The sequence below is a fragment of the Dermacentor variabilis genome, chromosome 4 (genome assembly GCF_050947875.1).
Source record: "Dermacentor variabilis isolate Ectoservices chromosome 4, ASM5094787v1, whole genome shotgun sequence".
Lineage (NCBI taxonomy): Eukaryota > Metazoa > Arthropoda > Arachnida > Ixodida > Ixodidae > Dermacentor > Dermacentor variabilis.
Genome location: NC_134571.1, coordinates 91,175,204 through 91,187,275, shown reverse-complemented (window position 1 = coordinate 91,187,275; position 12,072 = coordinate 91,175,204). Strand labels below are relative to the sequence as shown.

At 46.7% G+C, this 12,072-nt stretch overlaps 1 protein-coding gene across 3 annotated transcripts in view; it reads left to right on the top strand.

Moving 5' to 3' along the window:
* Nucleotides 1–12,072, top strand: part of LOC142579494 (cell adhesion molecule Dscam1-like) — a 605,191-nt gene that overhangs the window by 532,510 nt on the left and 60,609 nt on the right. For all 3 annotated transcript variants that reach the window (XM_075689738.1, XM_075689737.1, XM_075689739.1), the window contains exon 22: nucleotides 9,694–10,013. In XM_075689738.1, coding sequence (XP_075545853.1) covers nucleotides 9,694–10,013 — 320 coding nt within the window. The remainder of the gene's footprint in view (nucleotides 1–9,693; nucleotides 10,014–12,072) is intronic.

The following is a 12,072-nucleotide window of genomic DNA, read 5'->3' as shown; positions in this document are numbered from 1 at the left end:
AGGAGCAACAAGCACGCATGTATTGAATGTTTACAGCCCTCCCAAAGACAGGCACGCAAGATTGGGTTCCCTCATAAAGAATTTTCTGAGCTTAGCGGGCCATGCCCCCTGCGTGATTGGGGGCGACTTCAACGCACCGCACCCTTCATGGGGCTACCCGGCGGCGACACCAAAAGGCAGAAAACTGGAAGAAGTAGTGACGCAAGAAGGGCTATCGATCCTCACCGATCCCACTTACCCTACGAGGCTGGGAAACAGTGTTAGTAGAGATACGTGTCCGGACCTGACATTCACCAAGAACATAAACAGCGCGATTTGGAAGAATACCGAACAGCACCTGGGAAGCGATCACTTCATCCTCACTCTGGAGATAAGCACAAACGCGTGCAAACGCAAAATAGGTATCGCAAGAATTACGAACTGGGACAGGTGGAGACAGGCCCGAGCATCTACTGCAAACCCTATTACAAACCTAGAGGAATGGGTTAAGGGTGAGGTGCAAGCTTTGAAAGCCTTTACGAAAGAGGTCTGCACGACAGAAGATTGCCCAGCGGTCGATCCGCACCTTCTACATTTATGGGAAGCAAGACACTCATTGACAAAGAGATGGCGAAGACAGCGGCTTAACCGCAAACTAAGGAAAAAAATAGATGAGATAAACAAAAAGGCAGAATCCTACGCCATATCCTTGGCCAGACAGAACTGGAATACGCTCTGCGATGGTATTCAGGGGAAGCTAGGTGTGTCAAAGACTTGGAAGCTCCTGCGTGTCCTCATCGACCCCAGCAGCAGCAAGTCGGCCACTAAAGACAGGCTCACGAAGATTGTACACACCATCCCGGGTACGGACACAGAGTTGATGGAAAAGCTCAAGACCAGGTATCTGTGCACGGACCCAGTCGTGGAACAACCGGAGTATTCTGGGCTGCCGAATGCTAAGCTGGACATCCCACTCACGAAAGAAGAGATCAAAGCAGAAATTGCGGCCATGAGAAAAAATGCAGCTCCAGGTCCAGATCAAATAACAGCAAAGCTCTTATTTAACCTCAGCGATGACACCATCACCTCGCTGGTGGAATGCTTCAACGAGCAGCATTGGGCTACAGGAACGCTACCAATATCCTGGAAGACGGCCGAGGTTCGCTTCATTCCGAAGCCGAACAAACCCCTTAAACTGGATAATCTTAGACCGATATCGTAGACCTCGTGTTTGGGCAAGCTCATAGAGAGAGTCATCAACACGAGACTCAGTAGATACTTAGAAGAGAACAACCTCCTACCTAACACTCAATTCGGCTTTCGCCCTCACCTATCGACCCAGGACGCCCTCTTGTACCTGTACAAGGATCTCCTTGAGACACCACCCAAGTCACAGACAAGGGCCATCCTGGCACTTGATTTGAAAGGAGCGTTTGACAACGTTCTGCATAAAAATATTCTTCAAAGCCTCGCCGACACCAACTGTGGCGCCAGAACCTACAACTATGTCAAAAACTTCTTATCAGCAAGGCAAGCCACTATAAACTTCGGTGGAATAAAATCAGATCCCATCACTCTAGGCCCTAGAGGAACTCCGCAAGGGGCGGTACTGTCACCCCTTTTGTTCAATTTGGCTATGAAAGATCTACCAGGCCTTCTCTCCGAAATCCCGGGTATCAAACACACATTGTATGCGGATGATATAACTGTCTGGTGCAACTCTGGGAGTGACGCCGAGATCGAGGAGCGTCTTCAAGCAGCAGCGGACACGGTGGACCAGTACGCCAGGGAAAGAGGCCTCCAGTGTGCGCCGGAAAAGTCCGAGTTGCTCATCCTGAAGAACCCGAGGACACCCCTGGCACAGAACATCACGGTGTATATAGACAACCACTCAGTACCGAAACCCACGGAGATCAAGATCCTAGGGCTGTATATCCCGCAGGGGCGACAGAATACCAGCACTATGAAGAAGCTTACAACATCCACCGAGCAAATCCTCCGGATGATGCATCGTATCAGAAATAAGCACCATGGCATGAAGGAAAGGGACGCCATCCGCTTGGTGCAGGCTTTCGTGATTTATCGGATACTGTACGGGACGGCATTCCTTAACCTCTCCAAGTCGGAAATTGAAAAGTTGGAGGCACTGATCCGGAAGGCCTACAAGATGGCACTGGGGCTACCAAACTCCACGCCAACGGCAAAGCTCATGGCTCTAGGAGTACATAATACCCTCAAAGAGATGTGGGAAGCACAATACCTCTCACAACTCAATAGGCTCGCACTCACAAAACCAGGTAGAGATCTCCTCGAAAAGATCCACATTAATCTGCCCTATACGATAGACCAAAGGGAAGAGGTACCACGTGATGTGAGGAGACGCATCAACGTGTACCCCATTCCGCGGAACATGCATCCCGCATATAACATCGAAAGGAGAAAAGCAAGAGGGGAAGCCCTGCAGAAGAAATGGGACGAGCGACCTAACACCTTCTATGTGGACGCCGCAGGGCCAAAGAATGGAGTGATGACTATTGTGGTCTCAACGCCTTCAGGATTGATGGTGAATTGCGCCTCGATGAAAACATCCAACCCCACTCACGCAGAGGAAGCAGCTATTGCATTAGCTATAGCATCTAACCCCAACGCCGTTGTGCTCACTGACTCCCAGAACGCCTGTCGCAACTTCAATAATGGATTAATTCACAGGTCAGGGTTGTCATTGCTGACTAAGCATCCACCCAGCCAAGCCTCAGTCATCTGGTCTCCCGGTCACCTGGAACTACCAGGAGGAAACGAAGCCGCTCACAGGCATGCCCGAGCTCTTCTATACCGGGCGTCTCCCCCTGATGACCGTGAAGAGTGCTGGGACCTAACTGCTTTAGCAGTGTATGCTGACCATCTCGCACCATACAGAACAGCCAGGAAGGAGTACCCAACACCACATAAATCCCTCGATAAGTTGGAAGAGAACACTCTTAGGAGACTCCAAACTAATACATACCCAACGCCAGCTAAGTTACACCAGTGGTACCCTACACTGTACTCCCCGCAATGCCCACACTGTGGAGAGGTAGCTAACCTCTACCACATGGTGTGGGCTTGCCAATTTAATCCCATAGTTGACCCCATTCCAAATCCCTCAAAAGAGCAGTGGGAGGCTATTCTGCTCAGCGATGATCCTGACCGTCAGCACTGGCTGGTGGGGAGGGCCAGCGCAGCAGTAGTAACCAGTGGGCTACCGGAATAGGCGGCCCACCCACGAGTTCTACGAATATCCGACAAATAAAGATGTTTTCAATCAATCAATCAATCAATGACGGGGCTATAACGTGGAACATGAAACTAGACGCCAGCAAATGGAAGCACACGGGTGTTTCTCGTCATAATACTACATTGCTCTCATATGAATAAGTAACCTCCAATCTGTGTCCTGTTACAAATATGCAGGCGCATTTATTTCTGCTAATCTTTCTTAGAAGATGCATGTAGACCAAATACCTAACAACGCTAATCGCATGCTGGTTACGTACGCCGCAATTTTTATATTTCTTCTAGTCCGGCAAAATTACTTCTTTACATATCGTTACTTCGTACTAAACTGGAATAAGCTGCATCTGTCTGGGACACCAGTCAAGAGACGCTCATCTATCAACTTCAATCTGTCCAGAAATCGGACGGCTCGTTTCGTTCATTCTGATTATCACCGCAACTCCAGCGTCACTATTATGAAAGTAAGGTTATCATTACGACTGCCATCACATCATAAGAAAATATTCCGCTTTTGCTTGTTCCGTAATATGTATCGTGGCAACGCCATTCTTAAGAATAAATTGATAACCGCATCTTGTTAGGCTTCAGCTCGCATCGACCATCGTTACAAGGTTGGTATTCCTTCATGCCACACCAACCACTTTGCAATTGATTCATTCCCAATACGTCAACAGTTCGTATCACCTTCCCCGATCTGTCGTCCAAATATTGGATAATTCTAAGTAAAGACAAGCTTTAACTAACCATCGGTTGTCTTAAACACAAGAAATTGTAGCATTGGCATCATTTTTCTTTTTGCTTAGCCCATTTTTCTCTTGATCACGACAGTCTCTTTAAAACAGCTGCTCCTTGTTTTGTTAGGCATATATTGCTGCTTCGAGCGTAGTTTCTCTTTTGTTTATTTGTTCCAAAAGATCTATTTATGCTTTGTAGGTTCAGCTTTTTTTTTCTCTGCCTGTACAGCCTTTAGTGTATTCATGTAACCCTATATATATATATATATATATATATATATATATATATATAGTTTCATGTAAATTTACTATTGTTTTCTTTTGCTTTCTACTTTTTCGAATGTAACCCACTCCCCGCTATAACACCCTCGAGCCCTGAAGGTAGTCAAATAAATAAATAAATAAATAAATAAATAAATAGAATAAGTCATCAGTACGAGAAAACTGTCCGGTAAACATAAACAGTCTTGATATAGGTAACAGCATAGTAGCGTGCACGGATAGAGGGCTCCAATATGGTGTGCCTTTTCTTATAGTTCTCTGGTAATAAAATGAGTAACCGCTCGGCCTAAGAATTGGCCGCAATGCTATGCTTCTGGTATGCTGTAAAGCTTCGTTCTCCCAGCATACTGATTGAACAGAAAGCTTAATGACAGTACGGATCACGGCGCTCTACGAAGAATCAAAATCAAGTAATAACGTAAGCTCTGTGCGTAAGAAACGCTATGAAAAGAGGCTCGCTCGGGAATAAAACACGCGAAGCGAGCCGTTTCGAGGAGTAATCGAGAGTTTTCCGGCGCGTGTCAAACATGCCTGACGGATGGCTTGGGAGAAACATGGATATTTCGGAACTCTTTGAAGCGATTTATAATTGCTTTCCTCAGAATGCGGTGACCCAGAACGTCTTCCATATCTTTTTAGTTTCACTGATTTTTATTCGGGTGGGCGGGAAACAAAGCCTTTTTACGTTCACAGTCTGTTTAATTGATTGTGGTGTCAAAAAAAGTGTATTTTTTTTTTTTTGCGGTTGCGTCGCTCGAACTTATTACGGTGATTCTTTGAAATATGCAAAATTAAAAAATAAGATAGGGGTATGAAGAAGCCACACAACGTACCGGTCATCACACTAGAGCAATTTCAAAACTTTTCAGTGCATAATTGTATTGTGTGGGCGTATGCGTAACGGCTTTCAATCATCTGCGGCTAAAGGAAACCGTTACCCCGGAAACTTCGTGTGCAAATAGAAAAAAGAAAGAAAGGAAAGTTATGGATGTCCAGCGTGGTTGTCGCTCGCGCTACTGCACACAGTTTAGGAGCTCGTGTTCGACGAAGGTAGCCAGACCTCACGTAGGCCACACGCGCTCTTTAATTCTAGTGAATTTTGTGCAATATTGAGCCGCACAGCGCGCTGTTGCGTTGTTGTCTCATCAGATGAACAGATGGTACTCTTCTGGCAGTGTTGTCCTTTTTTGTCTTCTTGTAACTGGCATAACTTCCATATTCAGTGTTTATGCTTGGAAGTGCAAGTTTTCAGATGTAGGTTATAAGTATGTAGACTGATTTCATTAGCAAAACTTTCGCATGCAAGGTATTTGTGCATTCTTCCTTTCCAGCGAATGCTTGAGTTCACGTGCTCATGAGACAGTCCTGTATTTTGATGCCATAGTAAACTTCAGAGCACTCAATCGAAAACCGTAGGAATGATTATTTAAATTCTGTTTGTAGCGTAGTACCCCCTTATTGGAATATGAACTTCCGCCAACTACCCAACTTGCCGCTCTGCTGAAAATAACAGAGCGACCTATTTCGTACGCTTACAAAAATTACAGAAAAAAAGACACATATTTCTCACCCTCTAATAAACAGAATGAAAAAAAAGTCAAAGACATTTATAGCATTACGAAAAATAGATGCTTGATATAGATGGCTATATAGGTGGTACGCAAACATATGTTGTGGTGTTTTCTTAATTGAGATAGTTTTCTATGTTCACAGACAAGCCATCTATGTTTTCTTCTTTGGCAGGCGATGCCGTGGGTAAGAGTGATAATCAATTGCACAAGAGAGCTCGTAATTTTCAAGATGCGTTAGGTATGAAACTCGTCTTGGGAAGTTAACGTGTGCCATTACTTTATGGCACTGACCTAAGCGGAGAGTTTATGGAGCAAGGTCTATGATTTAAACGGTGCTGATGCTAGGCTTGGCTGTGCTCTTTTTTTTCCATTACCATGGGCGATTATATGAATCCTGAAACAGGATATACAATTTTTCCGTGGGAAAAGCGCTTCCAATTTTGATTTCTACAATTAGCGTTCGCATTTCTCTTAGTATATTAGGGTTGTCTCTAAATTCGTTAGATATTTTTTTTTGACGCAGTATGGTCGAACTCTTGTGTACACCAGCCGCGTTGACCTGTCCTCTACTTTTTTTTATATTATTTAGCTTATTGCCCTGTGCTAACATTACTAAGTCTCGGTGCAACGTGCTAGCTAGTTTATGTATGCATCATTTTAAAGTTGAAACCGAAGAGAAATACGAATGTAAGCGTGCCACCATACAACTATCAAAAACCTAAAAATCTGTAAGGTGATACAGCCTCTTGGTTGAAGTCGAACAAGTATACTGTCTTCTTGGGCGAGCTGGGGGTGAGATTGGGGGGGGGGGGGAGTCATTGCACACAAAACTATATCGCGTTACCCCTCGCGTGAGGAGAGTTAGAGGAGTGTCGAACTGCTTCGTTATTCTTTTACTTCACTATCTTCAGGAATTGGCCCATATGTTTAAACTTCACATACCCATGAGAACCAGCGATGCCATATTTTTTAAAACTGTGTCACTAAAGTGAGACGAAAAAGTCGCAGAAGTTCCACTTTATTTTTTGGCATTTTAGGTAGATGTGGGTGTCTCGGAACGCTATAAAATACGCTGGCCTGGCGTAAATAACTTACCGAAGAATCTCATGTTCTTCTAGCCTCCTTGTGAATCAGGAATAAGCAGGGAATTTACCACCACGTGTAGGAGCATTTTACTTCACTATTAAACTTACATGACAACGGATGATGACAACGGAATCTTGGCGTTCATCATCAGGTTTTCGAGGTTCCAAATGCAGCCCAATTTAAAGTACACAAGCGGTCTGATCACACTAGGAGGCAAAGACACTTAGTCCACATTATTCCTGAAAACACTCTACAACTCGAAAGAGGAAAGAACAGCGCTAACTAAGACGACCACGAGAGGGAGAACGACACAGGACAAGCGCCAACTTCATCTATCTTTATTCACCGAAAAATCGGCATATATAAGGAAAACACAGACATGCGCGCAAGGACCATAATACACCATCTGCCAAACCGTTCAAGATATGACATTTCGCTTCTAAAGCGGGTCACGGAAGTATCCCTAACACAGTTTTTTTTTCTCTTTTCTGTATATGGAATGCATCCAAAACCTCACGTGCCTTTGTTTCCCTGCTTCCGCCAAGAATATTTATCTCTCGGAACCGTGGTTCACACTTCTTGCAGTAGAGGCATTGTTTCCGTGGCGAATGTTCTGCCGCCCGGTCACACGCAGTGAAAGTTGCACCGAAAGATGTGCACCTCCTTCTTTCAACAACCGCACATGTTCAGCTGCACGGTCATTCACGCATCTACCCGTTTGGCCCACATAGGTTTTCCCGCAGGTCAAAGGTATTTCATATACCACACCGGTGCAGAACTTTGCAAACTGCGTGCCATGTTTTTTGGTGCAGCTCCTCCTAGTACCCTCGCTCGCGACGCTGGCGCAGAGCTGTACTTGTTTCCGAGGGGCCGAAAGCACTAGAACGCCGTGTCTGTTTGCCACCTTCTTCACATTGTGGGCGATCCTATGTACACACGGAACCACTCCCGCCTTCACAGCTTGTTTTTCTTGTGCGCACGGTATCTTGATCATGGCGCCTTTGATTTTCTGCAAGATAGCTTCAGCCACTGCTGTGATAACCGGGCATAGGAAGCCCGCCGAAACCAACCTATCAACTTGCTTCTCATAGCTCGGACGCATTGCGTGGTGACATAATTTCACGAGAACAGACTCAAGACAAAGTTTAGAAATAGAACGTTTTAGAGTTCTTGAATGCGGCGACGCATAAAGAAGGAGCTCATTTCGTGCTCGAGGCGCGTAGTGCTAATATACATGCTCTTCACCAAAGGTAATGTTAATGTCTACATGGCAAGCAGATTGTAAAGTGCTGCACTGGTGTGGTATATGAAGTACCTTTGACCTGCGGGAAAAACCTAGGTGGGCCAAACGGCTAGATGCGTGAATGACCGCGCAGCTGAACATGTGCGGTTGCTGAAAGAAGGAGGCGCACATCTTTCGGTGCAACTTGCACTGCGTGGGACCGGGCGGCAGAACATTCGCCACGGAAACAACGCGCCTACTGCAAGAAGTGTGAACCACTGTTCCGAGAGATAAATATTCTTGGCAGAAGCAGAGATACAAAGCACGTGATGTTTTGGAGGCATTTCATATAAAGAAGAGAGAAAAAACTGTGTTAGTGATACTTCCGTGACCCGCTTTAGAAGCGAAATGTCATATTTTCAACGGTTGGCAGATGATGGATTATGGTCCTTGCGCGCATGTCTGTGATTTTCCTTATATTTGCTGATTGTTCGGCGAATAAAGATAGATGAAGTTGGCGCTTGTCCTGTGTCGTTCTCCTTCTCGTCGTCGTCTTAGTTAGCGTTGCTCCTTCCTAATTCAAGTATGCACCGAATGAATGTTGTTCTGAAATTCTGGAACTCGGCTCTTCTGGAAGGATAGCGAAGTTCTCCAAGGGGCGCAAGGTCCCATTGTAAATCGTCGATGAAAGCTTTGTGACCTTTTAGAAGGTCAAACACTACACTTCTGCCCATTGGTCCACCTGAAGGATGTTTGTTGTGTACTGATTTGTCCAAAAACGCATGCAATCAGGAAGCAATGTGCCAAGGCTCGCGTGCATGAGCCCAGCCACTCCTACTCAGACGCCCTTCCGCTGTCGGCCTATCTTATTGATTCACAAGCTTCGTTTTAAATCTCAAAATAAAATTTGTAAAGGCCCACCAAACGAGCGCATCTATTGAAAGTGCAGAACCTGTAGCGTGAAGTCTCATTCAGATCGGTTTCGTAAATAATAATAATAATAATAATAATAATAATAATAATAATAATAATAATAATAATAATAATAATAATAATAATAATAATAATAATAATAAAAACATGCATTCACTGAACAAACGGTGAATCCTGTCAAGGCAACCCTTGCTTCATCATGGTCACCGAGTCTGCGCATCATACAGCCAATATCGGCCTCTGACATGCAGCATGCTGACAATAAAGCGTATTTTAGAAGGCTATCTTGGAAGCCAGTTTCCTGACTTTGAAATCGCTAAGATGTCCTGTCATGTAGCTCAAAACATCGCAGGTCACTAAAGTAAAAAATAAAAATAAAATATTGCTTAACGGGCTAGACAGTCGCTAGATCTAGTGTTGCTAAAACACTGACGGGAATGGCTCACATATTTAGCCTGCACTACCTTGGAGATCAATCCACACACAAAAAGCTAGAAACCTAGATACCCGATACAGAAAAGCTGGGGAAAACTCCTAAGGAAGACATTGTATTCAAAACGAAAGCTCAAGTCCTCTTTGTGTACTTATAATTTCCTCCACGCTGGATCCGCAGGCGAGGACGACCGGAGCAGAAACAGCAAGACAGGCAGCCGCGACATGGTGGACATGGTGCTGCTCAGCAAGAAGCTTCACTCGTCGTTCGACGAGACGAACGCCAAGAGCTTCTACCCGTCGCCGCCACGGCTGACGCAGTCTCAGCAGCAGGCGCAGCAGCAGTGCCTATCAGCGGCGCAGAGTGCGGGCCAGCTGGCCTCATCGGGACAGGAGTTTGACGACGCCAATAGCGACTGCGACAGCGTGCCTTCGAACGGCGGTGGAGACGGCCAGCACAGACATCACCACACATACGACGTGCCTTTTCACGTGCGAAGGGTGAGTCCCATGAAGGGTGGTGCAATACATGCTCCGCCAAATACCTTTTTCTGTTCTTAGTCCGGGGTGAAAACGAGTAGCAGCTGCTGGACAACGAAACGCGACTGAGACAGACGTAGCGCTGATTTTCTACTAATATTTTATTGGGCGCAGAGCAATATATACAGGGGCTCGGATATGCAGGAGAGAGGGGAGAACATATAGTACTGTAGAGCAGGATTGGAACGGTATAGTGGGTTGCCCTCTCTGGCGCTTTCTAGTGGGCCGTTCTCTTCAGCGCTCTTCCTCGGAAAACGCTGCTCGCGCTAGGAGTCAGTGCCCTGCTCTAGCGGTCGGTCCCAAACGCCGGTGACTAATAAACGCCTTTACAAGTGGTGGAGGGTGCTTCGGCCTACAACGTCCATCCTCGAACTTCGATCCCGTACCCTACGCTCAACCACGCCTTAAGACGCATCCCAGGAAACCTCCTCCGTCCATCATGTGTTCTGGTGTGCTTCGTCACAAGGACCTTGCCATTTTCAGCGGCGCGGACGACACCGACGCTGAGGACTGGCTGACGACATATGAGAGGGTAAGCGCCAACAACAAATGTTACGACCCCGCGAAACTGAGCAAAGTGCTCTTCTATCTCGCGGGTGTCGCCAGTCTCTGGTAGAACAGCCTTGAGACCGACTTTCCGACGTGGTCCTCGTTCAAGACCTCCTTAGTGGCTGTGTTTGGTCGCCCTGCTTTGCGCAAGCTGCGAGCGGAATCGCGTTTGCGAGAACGTGCACAGCAGCCGTGCGAATCATTTACCAGCTACATTGAAGATGTACTGGACTCGTGCAAGAAAGTCAATGTGACGATGTCGGAATCCGACTAAGTCAGAAATGTCTTAAAAGGGATAGAGGACAACGCTTTCAACATGCTACTTGCCAAGAATCCTGAGTCCGTGACAGATATCATCACTCTATGCCAAAGCTACGAGGAGCAACGTAGGCAGTGCTCGTTGACACGTCGCCCTTCCTCGCGCGGCCACCTCCACTGCTGGTCTGGCTACAATCTCCGACCTGTCAGCATTGCTTGCTGAAATGAAAGCGTTCGTTCGGGAAGAAGTTGCACGCCAGCTCTCCTCGATATCCTTCGCTCACCCGCCGCATCTCCAACAGCCTGCATCAAATTTTATGCCTCCGCCCCGTCGCGCGATCGCGCTGGAAATCACCGAGGTCTTGCCAGACCGGCCCCATCATTATCCTGCTGGAAAGCTGAGTTGACGTCGTTTCATGGACCCAACCTCCCCGTTGTGCCGGCGTCGTGGCTAGGCCTTACCTGAAGCCTGCCATGCAGTCATAGCAGCAGCCGCCTCGTACTACGCGTCCTATGACATGGATGTGACCTGCTCCAGCGACCGTTTTTGGCTGCGCACCTTTTTGTAACGGTGTGCAGCCGCCTAGCGCCTATCACCACCCGTGAGCAGCCAGCCCAACCACCATACAAGGACCTAATAGAAAGCGCTGGAGAGGACAACCCACTGTGCCGCTCTAACCCTCCTCTACAGTAATAGTACAGTGTCAGAAAGATAGCGATGATGTATAATCAGGAAACCGTATTACTAAATGGTTGCTATCATCCACGTGCAAGGTGCGCGCGTTCCTAAGGGAAGAGTGATATCAAAGGCACACTCACGCACATATCGCCTTTCTTGTCGATGCAAAAGGCCTCGTATATCTCAGGTGCACGCTGGTCACCATAGCGCCTTAGTATTTTGCATTTGTCAAACAATGCACGACAACCACACCGGGAACTATGCACGACTAGGTGGCGGCCAACACACCCCTTCATTAAATTTGAATGCTCTCTGAGGCGGTCATTAATACAACGGCCAGTCTGGCCGATGTATCATCGACCGCAGGAGAGGGAGATCTTGTATTCTCTCCCTCCTGCCTATTCGAGCCCCTGTATATATTGACGTGTGCGCAATAAAATACTGGTTGAAAGCCAGTGCTTCGTCTGTCTGAGTCATGTTGCGTTGTCCAGCGGTGTTACTCGTTTTCTTCAGACATGTACCAATAAGCCCAGG